We start from the raw sequence: 22,149 nt of genomic DNA on the forward strand, positions 1-22,149 counted from the left end.
AGAACTGGGAAAACCCATAGGACTTCAGGAGAGCTGTACCATTTTTTCTTTATTCATCATTGATGGACACTTAGGTTCCTTCCATATCTTGGCTATTGTAAACAATGCTGCAATGAATTTATGGATGCATCTGTATTTTCAAATCAGTGTTTTGGGTTTCTTCAGTTAAATACTCAGAAATGGAATTGCTGGGTCCTTCTTTGTTTCTTGTTACAGCCTTTCTTTTAAAGTCTATTTTGTCTAGTATAAGTATTGCTACCCCAGCTTTTATTTTTTTCATTTCCATGTTCATGAAATATCTTTTTCCATCCCTTTACTTTCAGTCTATGTGTCTTTCCATCTGAAGTGAGTCTCTTGTAGGCAACATATGTAATATGTAACCAGAAAAGATATTATGTATAATTTCAATCTCTTTAAATTTATTAAGAGTTGTGTTGTGGCCTAACATATGGTCTATCCTGGAGAAAGATCCATGTGCACTTGAGAAAAATGTGTATTCTGCTGCTGTTGGTTCAAGTGTTCTATACATGTCTGTTAGGTTCAGTTGGTTTACAGCGTTGTTCAAGTCTTCTGCGTTCTTACTGATCTTCTGTCTGGTGGTTCTATCCGTTATTGGAAGTGGGGTATTGATGCCTACAACTATTATTGTAGAGCAGTTTGTTTCTTCCTTTGATTCTATTTGTTTCTTTATATGCTTTGGATCTCTGATATTTGGTACATATATGTTTATAATTATTACATCTTTTTGGTGAATTTACCGTTTTAGCAATATAGTGTCTTTCTTTGTGTTTTGCAACAGTTATTGGCTGAAAGTCCATTTTGCCTGATATTAGTATAGCCATGCTAACTCTCTCCTGGTTACCATTTGCATGGAATCTCTTTTTCCATGCTTTCATTTTCAATCTATTTCTGTTCTTAGATCAAAAATTAATCTTGTAGATAGAATATAGCTGGACCATTTTTAAAGTCCATCCTGCCAATTTGACTTGGGAATTGTATCATTTATGTTTAAAGTAACAACTGAAAGGGAAGTATTTACTTTTGTCATTTTATTATTCTTTTCCTGTGTATCTTATAGTTTTTGTGTCCCTCATCTCCTTCATTACTGCTTTTCTTTACATTTAGTTGATTTTTAGTAGTGACATTTTTTATTCCCTTCCCTTTTCCTTCTGTGTGCATTCTACAGATACTAGCTTTGTGGTTATCACAAGAATTACATATAAAATCCTAAAGTTAAAACAACCTGTTTTGAATTAATAGCAACTTGACTTCAATTAAAATAAAACCTGCACTCATACACAGCTCAGTCCCCCCCACTTTATGTTGTTGATATCACAAATTACATCTTTATGTATTATGTACCCATTAACATAGATTTATAGTTCTCATGCATTTGTCTCTTAAATCCTGTAGAAAATAAAAAGTAAAAAGTTGTGTTACAAACCAAAATTATATTACTTGCCCGTAAGAAAAGATTAAATACTGCCATTTGTGACAACATGGATGGATCTTCAGAATATCATGCTAAGCAATATAAGTCAGACAGAAAAAACAAAACCCATATGATTTCACTGATATGTGGGATATAAAACAGAATCAACAAACGAACAAATAAAACAAAACAAAAAACCTCATAAACACAGACAATAGTATGGTGACTACCAGGGGTATTGGGGAGTTGGGGTAGAAGAGGGTAAAGGCAGTCAAATATGTGGTGATGAAGGGAGACTTGACTTTGGGTAGTGAACACGTAATGTAATGTACAGTTGATGTGTTATAGAATTTTGCACTTGAAACTTATATAAACTTATTAACCAATGTCACACCAATAAATTTAATTTTTAAAAAGTTTATCAATTTCTCACCAAAAACCTTGGAGGCCAGAGGTGAGTGAAATGATATATTTAAAGTGCTGTAAAAAACAAACCAACCCCAAAACAAAAAAAAAACCTGTCAACTGAAAATTCTATATGCAGCAAATTTATCCTGCAAAAAAGGAGGGAGAAAATAAGACATTCCCAGATAAACAATATCTGACCAATAGATCTGTTTTATAAGAAATGCTACAGGGAGTCCTTCAGGTTGAAATGAAAGGACATTAGATAGTAACTTGAAGCCATATGAAAATATAAATATCTCTGTCAAAAGTAATTATATAGACAGATATACAAACCAGTATTGTTATAATTTCATCTAGGTTATTAAATTTGATTGTATATAGGTTTTCATAGAATTTGTGTATAAACCTTCATATTTCTGTAGGGCTTATTGTAACTTCTCTTTCATTTCTGATTTTGTTTGAGTCTTTTTTTTTCTTAGTGATTCTAACCAGACCTTTTTCAGTTTTATTAATCTTTTCACAGAACCAGCTTTGTTGCATTATTTTTTTTCTATTTTTTTGTTTTCTATTTCATTTAATTGTACTTTAATTTTTATTATTTCCTACCATCTACTGACTTTGGGCTTCACTTGTTCTTTTCCTAGCTCTTTAAAGTAAAATGGTAGGTTATGTTGAGATTTTTCTTATTTCCTAAGGTAGACCTGTAATGATACAAAATTCTGTGTTATTACCATTTCTGTTGTATCCCTCAAATTTTGATATGTCATATTTTTGTTTTCATTTGTCTCTATGTATCTTCTGATCTCTTCATTTCTCCTCTAACCCAGCCTTTGTTAAGTGGCATGTTGTTTAATCTCCACGTTTGCGGGGCTTTATATTTCGCTTTCTTTTTGCAATTAATTTTCAATTTCAAAGCACTGTGGTTGGAGAATATGCTTGGTATGATTGCAATCTTTTGTTGTTGTTGTTGTTGTTAATCCTCACCCAAGAATATTTTTTCCATTGATTTTTAAAGACAGTGGAAGGGAGGGAGGGAGGCAAGAGAGAAGAGAGAGATGTGAAAGAGACACATCGATTGGTTGCCTCCTGCAGGTGCTCTGATCGGGGCTGGGGATTGAACCTGCAACCCAGGTATGTGCCCTTGACTGGGAATTGAACCTGTGACCCTTCAGTATGCAGGTCAATCCTCTAATCACCGAACCACACCAGCCAGGGCAATTTCAATGTTCTTAAATTTGTTGAGGCTAGTTTTGTGTCCTAACATATGGTTTATCATGTGTACTAGAGATGTGTAATCTGGTGTTATGAGATGAAAGGCTCTATAGATATTGAGAATGTTCATTTGGTCTAATGTGTCACTTAAGGCCAACATTTCCTTATTGAGTTTTTGTTTAGATAATCTATCCATAGCTATCAATAGGGTATTTAGGTCCCCTACTATAATTTTTGTCCATTCATCCCACTTCTGTTAGCAGTTGCATTATGTATTTTGGTGCTCCTAGATTGAGTGCATATATATTAATGTGTTATCTTATTAATGTATTGTCCCTGTTATCATTATAAAATGTCCTTCTTTGTCTCATTACCTTTTTTATCTTGAAATCTATTTTCTCAGATATAAATATGACTACACCCATTTTTCTCTAGATGCCATTTGCTTGGAGGATCATTTTCCACACCTTCACTTTGAGTTTATGTTTGTCCTTGCAGCTGAGATATATCTCCTGAAGGTAGCATATAGTTGAGTTTTGTTTTTTTATCAAAACCACTACTCTGTGCCTTTTTATTGCTGAGTTCAGTCCATTTACATTTAGGGTGATTATTGATATATGACTTCCTCTAGTCATTTTATCTTTTGTTTTCTGATGTCTCCATTGTTTCTTTACATTTGAGTTTTGGTCACTTTAGCTTGGTTTTACTCTATAATATTTTTTCCCTTCCTTTCCTTTTTTTTTTTTTTTTAATGTTATGTGTCTCAGTTTTGTTGTTTTTTTGACATTTGAAATAGTTGTTTATTTATTTATTTTAAATATATCTTTATTGATTTCAGAGAGTGGGAGAGGGAGAGAGAGAGAGAAAGAGAAACATCAGTGATGAGAGAGTCACTCACTGATCAGCTGCCTCCTGCATGCCCCTGACTGGGGATTGAGCCTGCAACCCTGGCATGTGCCCTGACCAGGAATCCAACCTCAATCTCCTGGATCCTGGGTCGATGCTCAACTGCTGAGCGACGCCTGGACTGGTGAAATAGTTATTTGTGGATTTCTTCTTTTTTAATTGTCGAAAGTATTACAGATGTCTCCTTTTTTCCCCCATTGATCCCTTCTACCCTGCATCCACCCCATCCCAGACCTTCCCCATACCAATGTCTGTGTCCATAGGTTTTGCAAGTAAGCATATAAGTTCTTTTGATTAATCTCTCCCCACCCCCGCCTTCCCTCTGAGGTCCCTCAGTCTGTTCCATGCTTCTATGTCTCTGGATCTATTTTGTCCATCAGTTTATTTTGTTTATTATATTCCACATATAAGTGAGATCATGTGATATTTGTCTTTCTCTGACTGGCTTATTTCACTTAGCATGATACTCTCCAGTTCCATCCATACTGTCCCAAAGGGTAAGAGATCCTTCTTCCTTACAGCTGCATAGTATTCCATGGTGTAAATGTCCCACAGCTTTTTTATCCACTCACCTACTGATGGGCACTTGGGTTGTTTCCAGATCTTAGCTATTGTAAATTGAGCTGCTGTGAATATAGGGGTACATAAGTTCTTTGTGATTAGTGTTTCGTGTTCCTTAGAACATATTCCTAGAAGTGGGATCACTGAGTCAAATGGCAGTTCAATATTTAATGTATTGAGGAAACCCATGGTGGCTGCACCAGTCTGCATTCCCACCAGCAGTGTACCAGGGGTCCCTTTTCTCCACACCCTCGCCAGCACTTGTAGTTCATTGATTTATTGATGGCAGCCATTCTGACAGGTGTGAAGTGATACCTCATTGTGGTTTTAATTTGCATCTCCCTGATGATTAGTGACTGTGAGCATTTTCTCATATGTCTCTTGGCCATCTGTATGTCCTCTTTGGAGAAGTGTCTATTCAGGTCCTTTGCCCATTTTGCATCTCAGTTCTTGGTTTATTTTTGTGGTTACCATGAAGTTTATGCAAAAGAAAGTAGTCCTTTTTCTCCAATTGCATGTAATCTTCATTTTCTTGTGCACGTTCAGTCCTTCCCCCCCTCCCCTTTTATATTTTTATGGTCACAAATTATCTCTGTTTACACTGTGAGTTATTGCCAAATTGCAGGAGCTATTTTCTTCCTGTTTTAAAAAAAATGTTTTACCTCCTTTAACCTTTATATATTTAAGTTCATATTACTCTCCCTAAAGGACTGCATTTACTGCTTCTCTGTCACCTTACTCATAGTTTTGTATCCTTTTGTCTTTTTGTTTAGGTAAAAGAACATCTTTCAATATGTAATGCAGGTCTTGTGGAGCTATATTCCCTCAGCTTCTGTACGTCTGGAAAAGTCTTTATTCCTTATATCTAAAACATAACTTTGCCATGGAAGGGTGAGTCAAGGGCAAGTAAAATCAGCACAAAATTTCTTACTGGTTTGAATGTGACTTTTTCTTGATTGGGTACTTGCTTGGTTGTTGTAGACATCTGTCTTCCAGAGTTCCTATAGGGTTACTTTAGCCAGTCTCTTAAGTTTTTATGTTTTGTGGGAACAAGAGCTTAGAGCTTCCTCACCATTTTGCTCATGTCACTTTTTTAAAAATTTTAAATATATCTTTATTGATTTCAGAGAGAGGAAAGGAGAGGGAGAGAGGGAGATAGAAACATAAATGATGAGAGAGTCAATGATCGGCTGCAGCCCACAACACGGGCATGTGCCCTGACCGGGAATCGAACCCCGATCACCTGGATCCTAGGTCGACACTCAACTGCTGAGCCACGCCCGGCCGGGCTCATGTCACTTTTGCTCTCTGCATTTTGATCTCTGCTCAAATGCCACCTCCTCAAAAAGGCCTTCCAACTTCTGTCTGAAATGTTATTTGTGACATTCCCATGTGTCATATTTCTTAATTGCACTTATCACCAAGAGAGCTCATATATTACATATTTTTATTGTCTGCCTCCTTCCACTAGAATATAAACTACATGAGATCAGGGAACTTTATCCTGAAAGTCTAAAACAATATCTGGCATGTTATTTTGAGTAATGAATGAGGCTTAAAGAGCTATTTAAATTTTGTTTATCTGCCCTGGTCGGTGTGGCACAGTTGGTTGGGCATCGTTCCATGCACGGAAAAGGATACCAGTACAATTCCCAGTCAGGGCACATACCCAGGTTGCGGGTTCAATCCCTGGTCAGGGTGTAAACAGGAGGCAACAGATCAATGTTTCTCTAGCACATTAATATTTCTCCCTCTCCCTTCCATTTCTCTTTTTCTAAAATCAATAAAAACATTTTAAATAAATAATAAATTTTATTTTCATTAATAAGCTTTAAATGATTTTGGTTATTTATATATCCATACATGTATTTATTTAATAAGCATTTATTTTACACCTACTGTGAACTGGAGATGGGGGGCAAAGGTGTGTTTAACCTTAAAGAGGAGCTAAACAAATACACAAATAATGCAAAAGCATGAATAAATGGGCAAGAGAGAGAAATGTTGAATGTAAGCTGTAGCTAGCTGAGTTTGTAAACGAATATCATTTATCTCCTATATGAGAGACCTCAGGGACAGTAGCAAGTTTTGCTAAGGCCAAAATGCAGACATGGAGTCACTGTACCGTGAACACTGGGCAAGCCATATGACCTGAATGAATCTCCATTTCCTTTTCCAATACCTCATGAGGTAGTTGCAAAGATTCATTGAGAAAGTAATAAGACAGAAAATAATAATCTGTGCATAGTTATGCTAATATAAAGAATTAAAGTCTGCTCCTAAAGCATGATTGTAAGTTGTTTATCCCCAGAGTCTAGAGTTAAAACACTAAACAAAAACAAAGTCCATCTTAAAATCTTACTACTCAATGTCATTAGCATTAGCTTAGAGTCCTTGGGTAGGAGAGCAAGACAGATGGTAGCAGTTGCTTTTAAATATCACTCAGAAGCTAGGATGTCGGAGATGTTTAGCAATCTGTGAACTAAAAAGTAATGAGTTCATACCAAGAGGCACAGTAAAATGGAAGAAGCATTATCTAGACATCAGAAGATCTGTCTCTGGCTCTGCTTTTTATTAGTTATATAACCCTGGGAAAGTTGTTAAACTTTCCTTCGTCTAGAAAATTGGGACAGTAAGATCTCACAAGGTTCTTGTAAAGATCAAGGGACATAATACATTAACACTGTTGTCTATAAATCCATTTTCCACACTAAACAGATCAAGGACTCCTTGGAGAAATGGCTGATTTCAGGTCGGGGGCATAAAATGTACAAGATGAGCCTGGACATTTTAGTTTACCAGAAAACATTCCCCAAGACTACTAGTTTAATGCCAAAAGAACAAAAAATCACCCTGGCCGGATGCTCGGTTGTTTAGAACGTTGTCCCCATACGCCAAGGTTACAGGTTTGATCCCCAGTCAGGGACATAAAAGAATTAACCAATGAATGCATGAATAATTAAAACAGTGCCCTGGCCAGGTGGCTCATTTGATTGGAGTGTTGTTCTGTACATGGAAAGGTTCCTGGTCAGGGAAAATACCTAGGTTGTAGGTTTGGTTCCTGGCTGGGGTGCATACGAGAGGTAACCAATCGATGTTTCTCACATCAATGTTTCTCTCTCCCCCCCTTCTCTCCCCTTTCCTCTCTCTAAAAAATAAAATAAAAATCAATAAACATATCCTCAGGTGAAGCTTAAAAAAAAACATTATTTACAAAAAAATTTTAAAAAATAAGTGGAACAGCTCTAGCTGCTTTGGCTCAGTAGTTAGAGCGTAGGCCTGTGGATTGAAGGGTCCTGGGTTTGATTCCAGCCAAGGGCACGTACCTTGGCTACAGGCTCAATCCCTGGCCCCAATCAATGTGTCTCTCTCACACTGATGTTTCTCTCTCTCTCCCTTCCACTCTCTCTGAAGAGCAATGGAAAAAATATCCTCGGGTGAAGATTAAAAAATAGTAAATGGAACAGCAAATCAATGTTTCTCTGGCTCCCTCTCTAAAATTATATATATATATATATAAATAATCACATGAAGGAGCTCCCACTGGTCAAAGATGGAAAAATTGGAGCATTAAAAGAGAAAAAAAAATGAATGAAATTGATTGAAATACATGGACTGAGTTTTAAGAAGATCCATGAGTTCATAATGATTTTCAAGGAAAAAGTGAAGTCCATTGGAACTCCTGAAAACCCATCTTCAAACGGGAAGAATCAATCATTTGTCCTGCTTTTCTTGTGAAAATGTATTTCAGGGTAACCAAATAGTCTTAGTTCATGAGGGAAAGAATTCTAGCTAATAAATGTGGAAGGAAGGATTGAATTAGCAAATTACTATTTCACAACTCCTGATGAAATAATAGCAAATGAATATAATAGCAAATAAAGTAATGAAACACAGTGAAACCATGATATAAAAGTTTAGTGTAGAACTTTACAACTGCAGGGACAGGTTGTCACCACCTGAGTCTATTGATCAGTCATGGCATTACTAAAATTGGGACGAGCCATTGTGAGCCTTCTGGTGTGATGCCAAAACACATCACTTCCTAGGAAGTTTCTTGCCTTCAAAAATGAATGAGTATAAACAAGCCTCTAGATCCAACCTCAACTTAAAGGAAATATGGGAGAGAAAGGGACAAGTTAAATGACACCACAAGAAGCAGAAAAATCCACATTTACTGACCCAGTTTCTGCAATAAGGCAATGTCAGAAAAATGAAAAGGGCAGGGGACTGCTCTAATTTAAAAGACTTAAAAGCCATACAAGCAAATTTCAGGTATAGATTTTGTGTGTATTCTTTTTTAAAAAAAAATGGTTTCATTGATTTCAGAGAGAGGGACAGAAACATTGATGAGAGAGAAACATCGTTTGGCTGCCTCCTGCACGCCCCCTATTGGGGATTGAGACCAAACCTCGGGCACGTGCCCTGATCAGGATTTGAAACGTGGCCTCCTGGTTCCTAGGTCAATGCTCAACCTCTGAGTCACACCAGCCAGGCATAGATTTTGTATGTATTCTGACTTGTATGTATTTTGATGTCTTTTAAGCAATCAAATTTTATTTGGGCTGAGTATTAGATAGTAACAGGACCAGTTGATTTTGTCCAGTATAAAAATGGCTTTGCAGTTATAGAAAAAACGTCTAGTTTTTTAGAGCTGTATGCTAAGATATATAGGGGTGAAATGACATAAGGTCTGCAATTTGATCTAAAATGCTGCAGTAGATGCCCCATCTGGTTTGGTTCAGTGGTTACAGCATTGGACTGAACCTCGGACTGAAGGGTCCTGGGTGATACATGAAGCAAATGTAACAGGATCTTGATAATTCTTGAATCCATATTATAGGATATGGGAGTTCACTGTTCTTTCCATCTTTGAGAATGTCTGAATATTTCCATAAGGACAAATTCTACAGAGATTTTTTAAAAAGAGATAATGTATGGGAGAGTGGTATAGGGATAAATATTAGTTTCTGTTTTTCCCAATAGCAGATGTAAGACATGTGGATGTAAGAGAAAATCCCCTCTGGTGTTTAATTAAAAACACTCTCCTGGGACTTGTTCATTTAAAGAACCACCAAAATTGCCCTCAGAGCGAGGTATGTAGGCCACATGTCACCAGGGATAAGCCTTCATAAAGCAGAAGAAAAAAACTAAAATCAGCAACTCGGTCACAGACAAACTCGGCAGAATCAAATACCTGGGAAGTCCTTTTCTTTTTTAAATAGAGAATTACTTTTGATCTATTAAAAAGAAAGGGAGTGGCTGCAACTTTTGTGGCAGTTGTCAATGTAAGAAACTTCCAAACCTATAGAGAAGCTTTATATGTGTTTGAGACGAACTGACTACATATGCCAGGGAGGATGATCTCAAGTGCTCCAGAGAATAACGGTTTGGCAGCTTCTTTTACGCATCTGAAACTAAGAAGGGAACTTAAGGAAGATTACATGGAGGAAGGAGAAGCAAGTCTCTCTTGCTTCTCATGTGCTCTCTTGAGGGTGGTTACAGTTATTTCTAACGTATGTTAACTAACCTAAATGCACAGAAACAACAAACCTGGCTTGCTTAAGGCAAAAATATGCCTTTTACTAAAAAGTTGTATGCCTAGGGCATGACTAACCACCACGACTGCTCAGTTAGGAATTTACGATCAGATCACCCTGTGAGGTTACTTTCCATAGTAATCCCTTTTTTCTCTCCACATAATTAAACCAAATCCAAACAAAGGCCTTTTTCGCAGTAACTCCCAGCGTTTACTGTGATCAGTTCAGCTGACTGGATTCCTCACGCCCCTGCTGCTTTCTGGAACACCCTCCCCAGGGCTGCAGCTCGGGACTCTGCCCTCTCCAGAAGCTGCCAGCGCACCAGGTCATCAAGCTTATACCTCCAGAACTGGGATGCTGGCACCTACGGATAATCTGAAATTGCCCTGGTTCTGGGCCTTGCAGCAGGCAGGGTGCTTTTCCTTCTAATAGCTCTTTTAATACAATGAACTCTTACTCCTCAAAAACATGGACTTGAGGGAAGGAAAAAGAACTAATGTATAACCCTACCAACCAGAAATACTTTTATTGTGTTGGTGAATTTTCTTTGTCTTTTATAGACAAATGTGTTTTAAAAATAAGTTCCTGGGATACTGGAGGCATTTCTTCAGAAGATAATTTTCCACTTACATCATTATTGAGCACTTTCTCCTGACATCAAGTAGCCTAAGGACATGTTTACTGCTGAAAAAAGTGCTCCGGAGGAATATACAACCCCTCATTTTCTCTAAGCAGTCTCTAAGGACACTTGGATAGTTCATTTTTTTTTTTGGGGGGGGAGCATGTTAAACAACAGAAATTCATAGTCTCACAGTTGTAAAGGCTGAAGTCAGACCAAGATGTCAGCAGGGTTGGTTCCTCCTGAGGCCTCTCTCTTTGCTCTGCCCTCACGTGGCCTTTCCTCTGTGCATGCTAACTGACCATTTCTGACCAACATAAATGAAGCGCAGGATAGGATTTTGCCAACAGCCCCCTCGGGCTGGGGGTACACACGCCCAGGCAGAGGTTGGGGTCACGGTTCTCCCAGCGGGAACGCAGAGACCTCGCGCAGGACACAAACCCAGCTCTGTGACGTCGGCGTAGACCCCGCCCCCCGGGCGGAGCCAATCGTAGCGCGGGGCGGGGCCTCCAGAGGCGCGCGCGTGCGCGGGCCGGCGGCCTGCCGGGCGCGATGGACCCAGCCCTTCCCACAGCCAAAACGCAGGCCCAACTGCTGCCGCCCGAGGCGAGCTCCGAGGAGGAGCTCTCGGACTGCCTCGACTACTACTACCTGCGCGACTTCCCGGCCTGCGGGGCCGGCCACAGCAAGGGCCGCACGCGGCGCGAGCGGGAACTGCGCACCAACTGGCCCGTGCCTGGCGGCCACGAGCGCAAAATCGCGGAGAAGCTCCTCAATGGCCAGCGCAAGCGTCGCCAGCGCAAGCTGCAGCCCCGGCCGCGCACTCGCCTCGCCTCCGCGCCGGTGCGTACGCGCCGGGGCCGATCTGGGCCCCGGGAAGCCCCGCGAGCGCCGCGGGCCGCTTCCGTTGGCCCCCCGCGCCTCCACCCCGGCAGAGTCGCCCCTCCTGAGGCGGACCCCCTTAGCCCTCAGCTTATCTCCTGACTGCAGTTGGAATGGTGGAAGGGGCTAGGAAACGTAGAAGACATCTTTTTAAAAAATACAAGTGAGGGATTTACTTCCAGTGCTGATGCTCAGACTAAAGAAAATAATTGACTTTTGTTTTTGTCTTGATTTTTCTGCAGGAGACCGAAGGACCTGATAAAAAAAAGACTTTTCTCTGACTCCAGCTGTAACTGGTCTTAAGGGGGAAGAGAATCCATGTTGGTCAACAGAATTTGTTTTTGACATCGCTTAAGTTTACTTACTGCTTCGGTATCTTTTCCTTACTGGTTGTTAAGTAACATCCAAGTGGGTATGCCTTTTTAGGGTTTTTAATTAAAAGAGAGCAGCAGCAAGAGTGGCATTTTAACTCTTCTGGGTTTTTTTTAGTTGCTATGGTAATTTGTTTTAAAGTCTACAAATAGTTGCGTTCTTCTGTGTAAAGAAACAGGTCACAAAGATGAATGGGGAGAGGAAAACACAGGTAGGAATTAGTACAGGATTTCAATTCAGTATCAAAGACTACTCTGCAGGTTTGTTTTCCAAGAAAAGGAGTACTTTAAATTGTAACAGTGTCTGTTGAATCTAGTTGCTGGGTTCTCTGTACTGCAGATCCCACAACAATCCTTTGAGATGGACGCTGTTATCTCCATTTTATAGAGGAGATTCTTGAGGCTCAGAGAGTTCACACAACTTTCCAGAGGTTATGCAGCTGGATAGAAAGATGGGCATAGCAGATACTTTTATAAGCGTTTACACTTTCCAGCATCACAGTTTTCCTCAACTGTAGACAGTGTTATGTGGTTCAGAACCACTCACAACTCCATGTCCAAGGATAAGAGTTGAATTTTAGTTTCAAAATTATACACAGTGTGGCAGGGTAGCTTTCATTTATCCTTAGTCTGCATTCAGTTAGGCCTCTGCACCCAGTGGTGAGTCCTTGCTTAGGAGAAAAAGGTGTGTACTGGAAGGAGCAAACTGAGTATTTTTTAATTTTAAAATATATCTTTACTGATTTTAGAGAGAGGAAGGGAGAGGAGGAGAGATAGGGAGAAACCTCAATGTTTAGAATCATTGATAGGCTGCCTCCTGCACGCCCCCTACTGGGGATCGAGCCCACAACCCGGCCATGTGCCCAGACTGGGAATCCAACCATGATGATCTGGGTCATAGGTCGATGCTCAACCCGCAGAGTCATGCTGGCGGGGCAAACTGAATATTAATCAATCCTAGCTATGTTCATCACTTGCAGTCAGCAAACTTCTGAGTGGCAACTACTTTCAAATTCCACCAAGCCTCAGGTTTATCATTTGTAAAATGGGAATAATATTGGATTACCTTCCCAAATTGGATTATAGATAAAATATATGGAACATCCGACACAAGTTTATAGAACACAGCCCCTCTTCCTTCGTCAATGGTCACAAAAGTCTTTCATTTCACTCACTACATTCTTTTAAAATATCTCCAACATCAGGCCGTGTGGTATGGTAGGAGTCCTGGCTTTGGAGTTAAACTGTACTGAGGCAAGTTGCTTAAACTAGATTAATCTACCTGAAGACCATTTAAATCATAGAAAACCCTCAATGTATAAGATAAAAAGCCTAGATTTCTTACATTGTGCTGGAAATCATCTATTGGATTTTCTTAAATTCTGACCCACAACTTCCAAAAACACACTGATTCTTGATACAGGTCTTCTGTCCTCTAAATTCACCATAATTCTGTTTCTTGTTTTGAGTCTGTGCTCTCCTATTTAGCATGTCCTTTCCCCCTTTGTAATTTTAACCCTCAAACTAATTCCACCTATACTTATTTAAATGCCACTTTTTTCCTGATGCCTGCACACACAGTCTGTTCTTTGAAATCATATAGAACTTCACATAAGCACCACATAACTACTTGTTCATATAGTATTTTGTATTTTTAGGTGAACAGTTAAAAAGTTTATTCATTCTTTTTTGTCTGTTATGTGCAAGGCACTGTATTTATCTGTCTTAGTTATAAAAAAACAAACTACATTTAGAGTATAAGAGCCTTAATGCTTCAAACATCTCAGTTCCTACACAATTTCTACTGTAGGACAGACATAAGCTTGTTAAAGAATCACTCTAATATGTTCTAACTAGATTTTGTTCATTTTAGGTACTAGACCACTTAAAATTTAAATATAGTTAGTAACTGTAGAAATTGTGTATTACTTATTGTGTGTAATAAATTACTCCAAAATCTAGTAGCTTTAAAGAACAAACACTTATTATTATCTCAGTTTCTGTGGGCCAAGGATTCAGAGTGGCTTAACTGGGTGGTTCTAGCTCAGCTCCTCGTGAAGTTGCCGTCAAGCTACTGGCTGAGACCAGTCATTGGAAAGCTGCTTCCAAGGTGGCTTACTCACATGGCTGCTGGCAGGCCTCACTTCCTAGCCACATGAGACTCTCCATTGGGCTGCTTGAGTGTCCTCATGAGGTGACAGCTGGCTTTCCCCAAAGTAAGTGATCTGAGAGAGTGAACAAGGAAGAAGCCACATACCTTTTAAGGCCTACTCTCTGAAGTTGCACACCATCACTTTTGCTTTTTTCTACCCATTCAAAGTGAGTCACTAAATCCAGTTCACACTCAAGGGGAGAGGAATCAGGCTTCACCTTTTGAAAGGAGTGTCAATTTGTGGACATTTTAAACCACCATGGCATGTCTAATATAAGTACGTTCATTGAAGAAAAATTGAAAAATATGGACAAGAAAAAATGAAATCACTACCCAATGGATAACATCACTCCTTTGGTGTATATAGTGCCAGTTTCTGAAATACATAAATTTTCTCAAAATATACTATGAATACTATTTTGTAAACTTTTAATATACTGTGAAGATACCTTTCATGTCAAATATTCTTTCATAACATTTTAAGTGGCTGCATAATATCTTATATGGAAGTATAACTTATTTAATTGTATATTGAATAACACTTAGGTTGTTTACACTTTTTTCCTATCTTATTTTGTTGACCATCCTTATAACTAATTTCCATATACATGAATTTTCCTTTTTTTTTATGACTGTTTAACATTCCTAGACATGGAATTTCTGGAACAGGGTTTGCACAATTTTAAAACTTCTGTTATCTACAGCTTAATTTGAGTAGAATTTTTGCTGTAATCAAGAGTCCATTCAGCCAAATGCCTGTGTCAAATAGCTCTAATAATGTCCCACAACAGTTGTCTTTAAATTTTGGTCTCCATAACTGAATTGTTGAGAATGACTGAAATCACTATGGAATGAGAAGTTGTTACATAAATTTTACTAAAGAGTAAACTTCAGAACATCATTGGCAAACTACAAGTGCTATGTAGGAGAATTCTGGTATTTTCAATTCCTGCTTTTTAAAAACTAATTTTAATTACCTGTTTACATATTTTCTATTTGCTTTTTGAATACAGGGAATACATTAACTGTTCCAAAATCCAAAAGATAAATGTTATCAGTAAAAGTCAGCTACCCACCAGCTACAGATATTTTATGCATATGCAATATGATCTTTTCTATTTTACACAAATAATAGCACACTATACTCAATTCTGTCCCTTGCTTTTTCCCCTGATAGTTTATCTTAGAAATCATTCCATATTGATAGAGAAGCTTCTTTATTCTTTTTTATAGCCACATATTGTGTGAATGTGCCATGATTTTTTTTAACCAGAATTCTGTCAGGATATTAGGTTGTTTCCAATCTTTTACTATCACAAAATAACCTTGTATGAACGCCTAATAATCTCTTTTCAATTAATGCTTAGTTAAGAATGATTAAAATTGTCTCTTCTGATCTGGATGCCTGTTTGTCTTGATTGACTGAAATTCTCCCTTTAAGCTCTTGTGCCAGGGCATCCTTTATAAGGTTCCTTTTCTCCGTCTCTACTTACGAGTTATCCAAAGGCAAGTACAAAGTCTTATCATTTATAAAGCTTTAATTTCTTTAAGAAGTCCTATGAAAGTAAACTTTTTCACGAATAGGTTTTGCATTTACCCGTCAGTTCCACCTACACCCTGCTGTTGCTGGAAAAGTTGTGTTAAACTCTGCTACCTCTAGTGGAAGGGGGAAATTTCTGATGGACATCGAAGTAAAAATGAAGGTTCCACCTCTGCTTTCTCTCCTCCATAAATCCCACCCCATCCCCAAGGACTTTCCCATGAAGCCCCTCATGAAATGCCACTAGTCAACTTTTTCCCTACTGTAGAGGCTGTAAAATGCTATTGTTGAAAGCATTTCGCTAAAGTACAGACCCTTGGGACCTTTGCAATTGCTGTTCCCTCTGCCTGGAGTGCTCTTCCCCTTGGTAAATACATGGTTTGCTTCCCAACTTCAAGGACTCTGTTCAAATGCTGCCTCTTCAAAGAATCCTGTCCTCTTCAACCTGAATACCTCCATCTCCCTTTGCTTTTGCTTCCTGTCACCACCAACTGACCTATATAGGCATGTCTCCCCTCCCTGAATTTAAGCTACATGAAGGTATAGCTTTGTTTTATTTGGTGCTCTATCTCAACTCAGCTAGCAGTTGTAGATCATTCAGAACATTTTAACCAGTGAATAGTATCCCATTTATCGGCACAAATTCGATGACGTATATGAAATGACTGAAAATGTATAGTAATACATAAATGTAAGGCACTGTCTGAAGTTAACTGTTGCTGCTGACTGGATCCGCAGACAAGAGAAACGCAAACAGAACCAACTTTGTTCCATCAATTCCTGCCTAAAGTTTTCCATTTCCCTCAGTTTATATCACGTGCCCACGCTGTGCTTCAAAAAATATCCAAATAATTCAATGCTGAAAAAGGTTAAATAACTTGCCCAAGGTCCAGTGGTAGTCCCGACAGGGATCTGACTCTCAAGGTTGGATCTGACGTACCACGTTAGTAATACAAATGTTTGATGGAATCAGCAAACGTTCTTGTACCCTAAACCCGCTAGCGGTTCTGACTCACGCTAGGCTGGGGCCGTGAAGTTTGCCCCTCAAATAGGTACTTCCGGCTTTCTAAACAGCCCGGGCGCGCAGCTCATGACGCCATCGGGGTGCACGAAACGCCATCGCGTCGTCCTGCTCTTCCAGTGACCTTCAAGGCCACGGAGACGTCAGCAAACGGAAGTGCTCTTCCTGTGCGCTGATTGGTCGCGAGCTGCCAGCCCCGCCTTCTGCCTTCCGCTCTCTCGCTCAGCCCTCGGGGTCTTCTCGCAGTTTCGCACTTGCAGACGCCGAACCGCTGCGCCGTTAAGATGCCGCGTGGAAGCCGGAGCCGCACCTCCCGCATGGCCCCTCCGGCCAGGTGAGGCCGCCGCGGGGTTTGGGGCCCTGTCAGCGCCATGACGCAGCGGGAAGCCGCGCTAGGCCTCTGCGCGGCCGGGCGGAGGCCGGGGGAGGCCGGGAACCAGGGCGTCTGAAGGCCGACGCGGCTTGGGCCGGACTCCGCCTGTCGCAGGCTGGTTGTAAATGGGCTTTGGCTAAATTTTCCGTTAGTAGCAAATATTCTAATTTCGAAAGCCCATGAGTTATTGCTTAAAATACCTCATAGCTCATTTTAAGTGAAAATAGCCAAGATGTAAAAGAACTGGACATTTATAAGTGTAAACAGGCCGAAACGTCAAAGTAGAAGAATAAATATCTTTGTGTGTGTATATATATATATATATATATGTACTTATACACACACATATATGTGGAAGAAAGGTGATATAATGGGGAAATTATCTAATTTCAATTCAGAGAATAATCTTCGAGCACTTGCCATAAGCAGTGAGCATTTTAGGGTCTCAGCCTAATAGGGGACACAGTCATTAAGGCTCTCACGTGTACGTGATGTTTTCTAGTTCGTAAAATACTTTTAAAATTTACTGCCAGTTACACCTTGTGGTAACCCTAGAGGTCAATGTTATTCCTATTTTACAGAAATAAGGAAACCGGAAACTCAAAATCAATGCCTTGTCCAAGGTTATGCCTCCAGTGAGTAGGAAAGCCGGGTCTCAGACCCTAGTTTTCCAATTACTAATTGAGGAGGTTTAGCACAGTACCTATTGATTCACTGGACTGTGTTCATGCAGAGTGCCAGGAGTGTAGGGAAAGAAACTTCTTATGAAAAGAAACTTATGAAAAGAAACTTCTGTCCAAAGGAGGGTAACCACGTGTTTATAAAGCGAAGTCATAAACTTTTGACCTGGCCTATTTGGGGGAAGAGCACCCAAGCCAACAATAAAAACTGGGTAGAGGGAGCATAATATATGTGAAGTTTTTTAAAGTGGCACAGGACATAGTGAAATTGTTGAAAGCATCCAAATGTCCTACAGATGGGAAATAGTTGAAATTAATTTTGGTATAACAGTTCAGGCAAGTCACTTCAGGCTTTGGTGTTCTCATCTGTAAAATGAAGGGATTGGACTAAATTATTTCCCCACTTGGCTATCTGCAGGTCTTCATTAAAATGTTATCAGCCCAGGGAGACCTCCCTTAACTCTCTTTAAATTATGACATTCCACAACATGCTCTCCCACTCTTGACATTTTTTCCTTAACACTTGTGATGAATCCTATAAGGATATTTTAAACTCTTAATATTTTACAATTTTTATGAAGTGTTGGAATAACTGTTCTTTTTCTTTTTTGGAATAACTTCTTTAAAGATACTGTGGGCTATGTGAATACATGAAAAGGGTTGCAAAAAAGCAGGAAAAAATAGTTTATACTTGGTAATTACAGCCTTAACAAAGGTTAAAGAGATAAAATGTAATAAAATAGTTCAGGGAATTGTGTTCTGTAAAGGTTTCTTGTGTGTATGTATTATTTGTGTTTAATAAATTAAAATGAAAATCCTGATGTTTATTTTAATGTACAATTTTTTTTAAAGTCGACAATTTTCAAACCTGGTTGGAAGTGGGAACTGCATACTTTTTGTTCTTTACTTTCACAGCCGGGCACCTCAGATGAGAGCTGCACCCAGGCCAGCACCAGCAGCTCACCCACCAGCACCGGCTGCACCATCTGCTATTGGCTCACCTGCTGCTGCACCCCGGCAGCCAGGTCTGATGGCTCAGATGGCAACCACTGCAGCTGGTGTGGCTGTGGGCTCTGCTGTCGGCCACACGCTAGGCCATGCCATCACTGGGGGCTTCAGTGGAGGAAGTAATGCTGAGCCCTCAAGGCCCGACATTACTTACCAGGTAAGATTTTGGGCAGTGTTTCCCTTCAGTGATATATTTTATGAAAAACCTAGTTATTTATATGTTTCTTATGTGTAAGACCTATCTGTAAATTTAGACTCCACAATGCTATTAACAGAAAATGATCAAAAGCCACATTTGGCGGTTGGAATTAGTGCCTTAGGCCAGCATCAGCAAGTACTATACAAATTGTATTTTTTTTCCCAAGGAGTAGAACTATAGTAGTTCGGCCTGATTCACTGTAAAACAGCCATTTTCCCCTTATTTTAAATATTTTGTGTTGGTTACCCTTAACTACTTCAGTTTCACTCTATTCAAAAAATCTCTTTAATAGCTCTTTGCTCTCTGATCTCTTACCTGACATTTGCCACTGCCCCTCTGAGGTATGTGAATTTTCTCTTCTGGTGAGCATGGGTGTGTACTCTGTTGTATTTCTGGGATACTTGAAACTCTCTGTCTGCTTTTCTATAGTAGTCCCATTTTTTCTTCCATGAAACTTCACTAAACCATTGATCTTTAAATGCCCAGATAACCATTTCACTTTATTTACATCTTTGTTCTTGAATCTTGCTGATTACAGCTGGAATTTTGCTAAAGCTCATTTTCTTCCTTGAAAATATTTCACTTTCCATGTTACTAGATTGAAACTTTAATTTGCAGCTGGGTTTAGTTGTTTCCCCAGTTAGCCTCAAAGACAGTGAATACTGTTCTTTGTTCAGGTGTAAATCTGATTTCCTTTCTCAACGTTATGCCTTTGCAGGAGCCTCAGGGAACTCAGCCGGCCTACCAGCAGCAGCAGCAGTTTGGCCCATGCCACTATGAGATGAAACAGTTTTTGGAGTGTGCCCAAAACCAGGGTGACCTTAAGCTTTGTGAGGGTTTCAGCGAGGTGCTGAAACAGTGCAAATTTGCAAATGGTAGGTGATACATCAATTCATAATTGAACCTGCGTATGCTTGATTCGTTTAATGATTGTTCTCCTAGACCATATAGAACTTAGGGAATCTGTGTTTAATAAATTAAATTGACAGATTAGAGGAGATTTTGTTAAAATTACTCTGAAGATAAGCTAACTTCTAGCAAGAATCTGGTACAAGGTTTCTAGTCATTATCTTAATCATTTACCAGTTGTGTTCTGAATCTGATTCTTCGTTAAACAGGTATAGATTAGTGTGCCAGATCTTACTGTGGTTAACTGCATGTGAGTGAACTAGACTTAAGGCTATAAATACAAAATTCTGTTTTCACCAAAGTCCGGGAATGCCCATAAAGACTCTGATGTTATTGCCATTCTCCATGCCTCATTTGAGAGAGACAAGTTAATTAAATCCCTCATTGGAACTCTGAGATTTAGGCTTTCCAGAATGTCAGCTTGTTTTCACATAATTTCCTTATATCCACCTAAGAATTCACCATCTATTAAAATACTTATTTTCATTTTCCCACCTTCATTTTGGGTAGGACATAAGAGAGAAGTTAATCCTTTCGAGTGATTGAACAAGGGAAATATGAGATTGCATGTCCAAGTTTATCAGAATTCTTTGATGAAGCTACATCTAGTATCAAAGTAGCTATATTTCTGCTTCAGGACTCTGTCTCCAGAAGCCCATGTGCCCTGTCTTTTCTCATTTGTGGCAAATGCAGAGTTGAAGTCTTGTTGGTTGCAGGGTACCTTCAATAACTTATGAAAGAAACCCTGGGGTTTTTTCTCTCCTTCCATAATTGGGAGGGCTTCTGTTTTGTTAAGACTATACAGCAAGTACTCTTCTAAATGTACCTTTTTTGTTTGCAGGATTAGCCTAATCAAGAAGTTTGCATTGAAGAAGTGGAAAATCATCCCTCATATCCACATTAATTTAGTATAAAAATGTAATTGATAGTGAAAGTATAAAACTACAAGTTAACTCTCCTTTATCATTAATAGTTTCCTTGCATCAGAATTGCAATGGAAGAGTGTTCTTGCTGTGTAGAAGTTCACTGAAATGGTATTGAGTTTGGGGCTGGGCAGATGTTTGTGTGGCCTCCTTAAACCTGCTTTCGTGATACTACTGTTTGTGAATCAGTTACAATAAAGTGATTTTCTTCCAAAATGGTGTCTGATAAGTGTAAAATCATAAATTAGGTAACTGTATTTTGCAGAAGAACATAATTGTCTCAACGTGTCTTTAAGTTTATCTAGTTTATAGTGTCTGGATATGAAATTAGCATCCACCCAGAGGGTCTAGTAGAGCTCCATGAGGAACTTTACTTGTAGAGAATTAGTTATGTAAGCAGTAGTTCACTAGCAAACATGCTGCTCATTAAAAAGGTTTCAGGTACTAGAGGTCTTTGGAGCCAGTGTTCAATAAACTGAGCAGTAACAAGAAACTGTTTAAAGTATTAATTGTTCTAATCAGATGAGTGATAAACGGGTTCCCTGTGCCCAGGTGAGCACTGCATGTCACGGATCCCTTAGTATTTAAGGTCAGAGATGAAAAACGTTCTAATACAGGCAGTTCCCCTGTAGATGTTTTTCTAATACTTAAGGTATTGTAGGTTCCTTGTCCTGAAAGACTCAGGTGAACTGCAATTGTCTTGAGATGGATTCAGTTTGAGGTATGTCATTAGGAGTTGACTTCCAAGTCTATAATATGCTCCTTCACTTTTCCATCTTTTAAATGTACCTTTCATAGGTTCTATTACCTAATTTTCCCCCCTCTAAGTTTTAGAGACCGCTATTACTACTAGGTGAGTGCTGTGTTGGTAGAGTGACCTTTTCTTCCAAATCATTCGGTTCCTCAAAGGGGCCAAGACTGCCTTGCCCTGAGCACCTGAATGACCACAGAATTTATTCCTGGCAAGTCCTCCAGCATATTCCCTCGTGGGTTCATCAGTGGGCGCCTTTGCCCATTTTCCTGGAGGCTCAGGACTTCTAAGTTCATAGTGTTAATGACCAAAGTGTAATGGTGTATAGTGTGTACCCAAATATTGTTAATGAATCAAAGGAAAATGAATCACTGACAATAAAATATAAGAGTCCGGCTGCCCTGCTAGGAACCATGGCTCCACAGAAAAGGGCACAGGGAATCATCCTCTAGTTGCAGTAGCATTTTGCCTTAAGGTCAGAAGGGATTTTGTCATGTGTGAAAGTACAAAATAGTATGAGTCAAGTCTGTAACTTAGAACCAGAAAAAAAAAGACTTGTTGACAAGTAAAAGGTGAAGATTGAAGTGTTTTCATCCTTGGAGCCAGATGTTGCACCACAATAAACTGAAGACCTTTGTACATAAAGCTCAGACCCTGGAATC

At 39.3% G+C, this 22,149-nt stretch overlaps 2 protein-coding genes and 1 long non-coding RNA gene across 3 annotated transcripts in view; 2 read left to right on the top strand and 1 right to left on the bottom strand.

Moving 5' to 3' along the window:
• Nucleotides 1–16,754, bottom strand: part of LOC148093534 (uncharacterized) — a 39,689-nt gene extending 22,935 nt beyond the window's left edge. The window contains exons 1-2 of the long non-coding RNA XR_015714269.1: nucleotides 16,506–16,754; nucleotides 14,055–14,156 (exon numbers count right to left, since the gene is read on the bottom strand). This is a non-coding gene — a long non-coding RNA (uncharacterized LOC148093534). The remainder of the gene's footprint in view (nucleotides 1–14,054; nucleotides 14,157–16,505) is intronic.
• Nucleotides 11,213–15,485, top strand: NUPR2 (nuclear protein 2, transcriptional regulator). The gene is made up of 2 exons (XM_087815630.1): nucleotides 11,213–11,521; nucleotides 11,803–15,485. The coding sequence occupies exons 1-2, from the start codon at nucleotides 11,231–11,233 to the stop codon at nucleotides 11,839–11,841; spliced, it is 330 nt and encodes a 109-aa protein (XP_087671756.1). The 5' UTR covers nucleotides 11,213–11,230; the 3' UTR covers nucleotides 11,842–15,485.
• Nucleotides 16,755–16,890: 136 nt separating the features above from the next.
• Nucleotides 16,891–20,952, top strand: CHCHD2 (coiled-coil-helix-coiled-coil-helix domain containing 2). Its single transcript, XM_016196306.2, has 4 exons — nucleotides 16,891–16,978; nucleotides 18,613–18,862; nucleotides 19,623–19,779; nucleotides 20,655–20,952. The coding sequence occupies exons 1-4, from the start codon at nucleotides 16,929–16,931 to the stop codon at nucleotides 20,663–20,665; spliced, it is 468 nt and encodes a 155-aa protein (XP_016051792.1). The 5' UTR covers nucleotides 16,891–16,928; the 3' UTR covers nucleotides 20,666–20,952.
• The last annotated feature ends 1,197 nt before the right edge of the window (nucleotides 20,953–22,149 follow it).

Source organism: Miniopterus natalensis, chromosome 3 (genome assembly GCF_054644295.1).
Source record: "Miniopterus natalensis isolate mMinNat1 chromosome 3, mMinNat1.hap1, whole genome shotgun sequence".
Lineage (NCBI taxonomy): Eukaryota > Metazoa > Chordata > Mammalia > Chiroptera > Miniopteridae > Miniopterus > Miniopterus natalensis.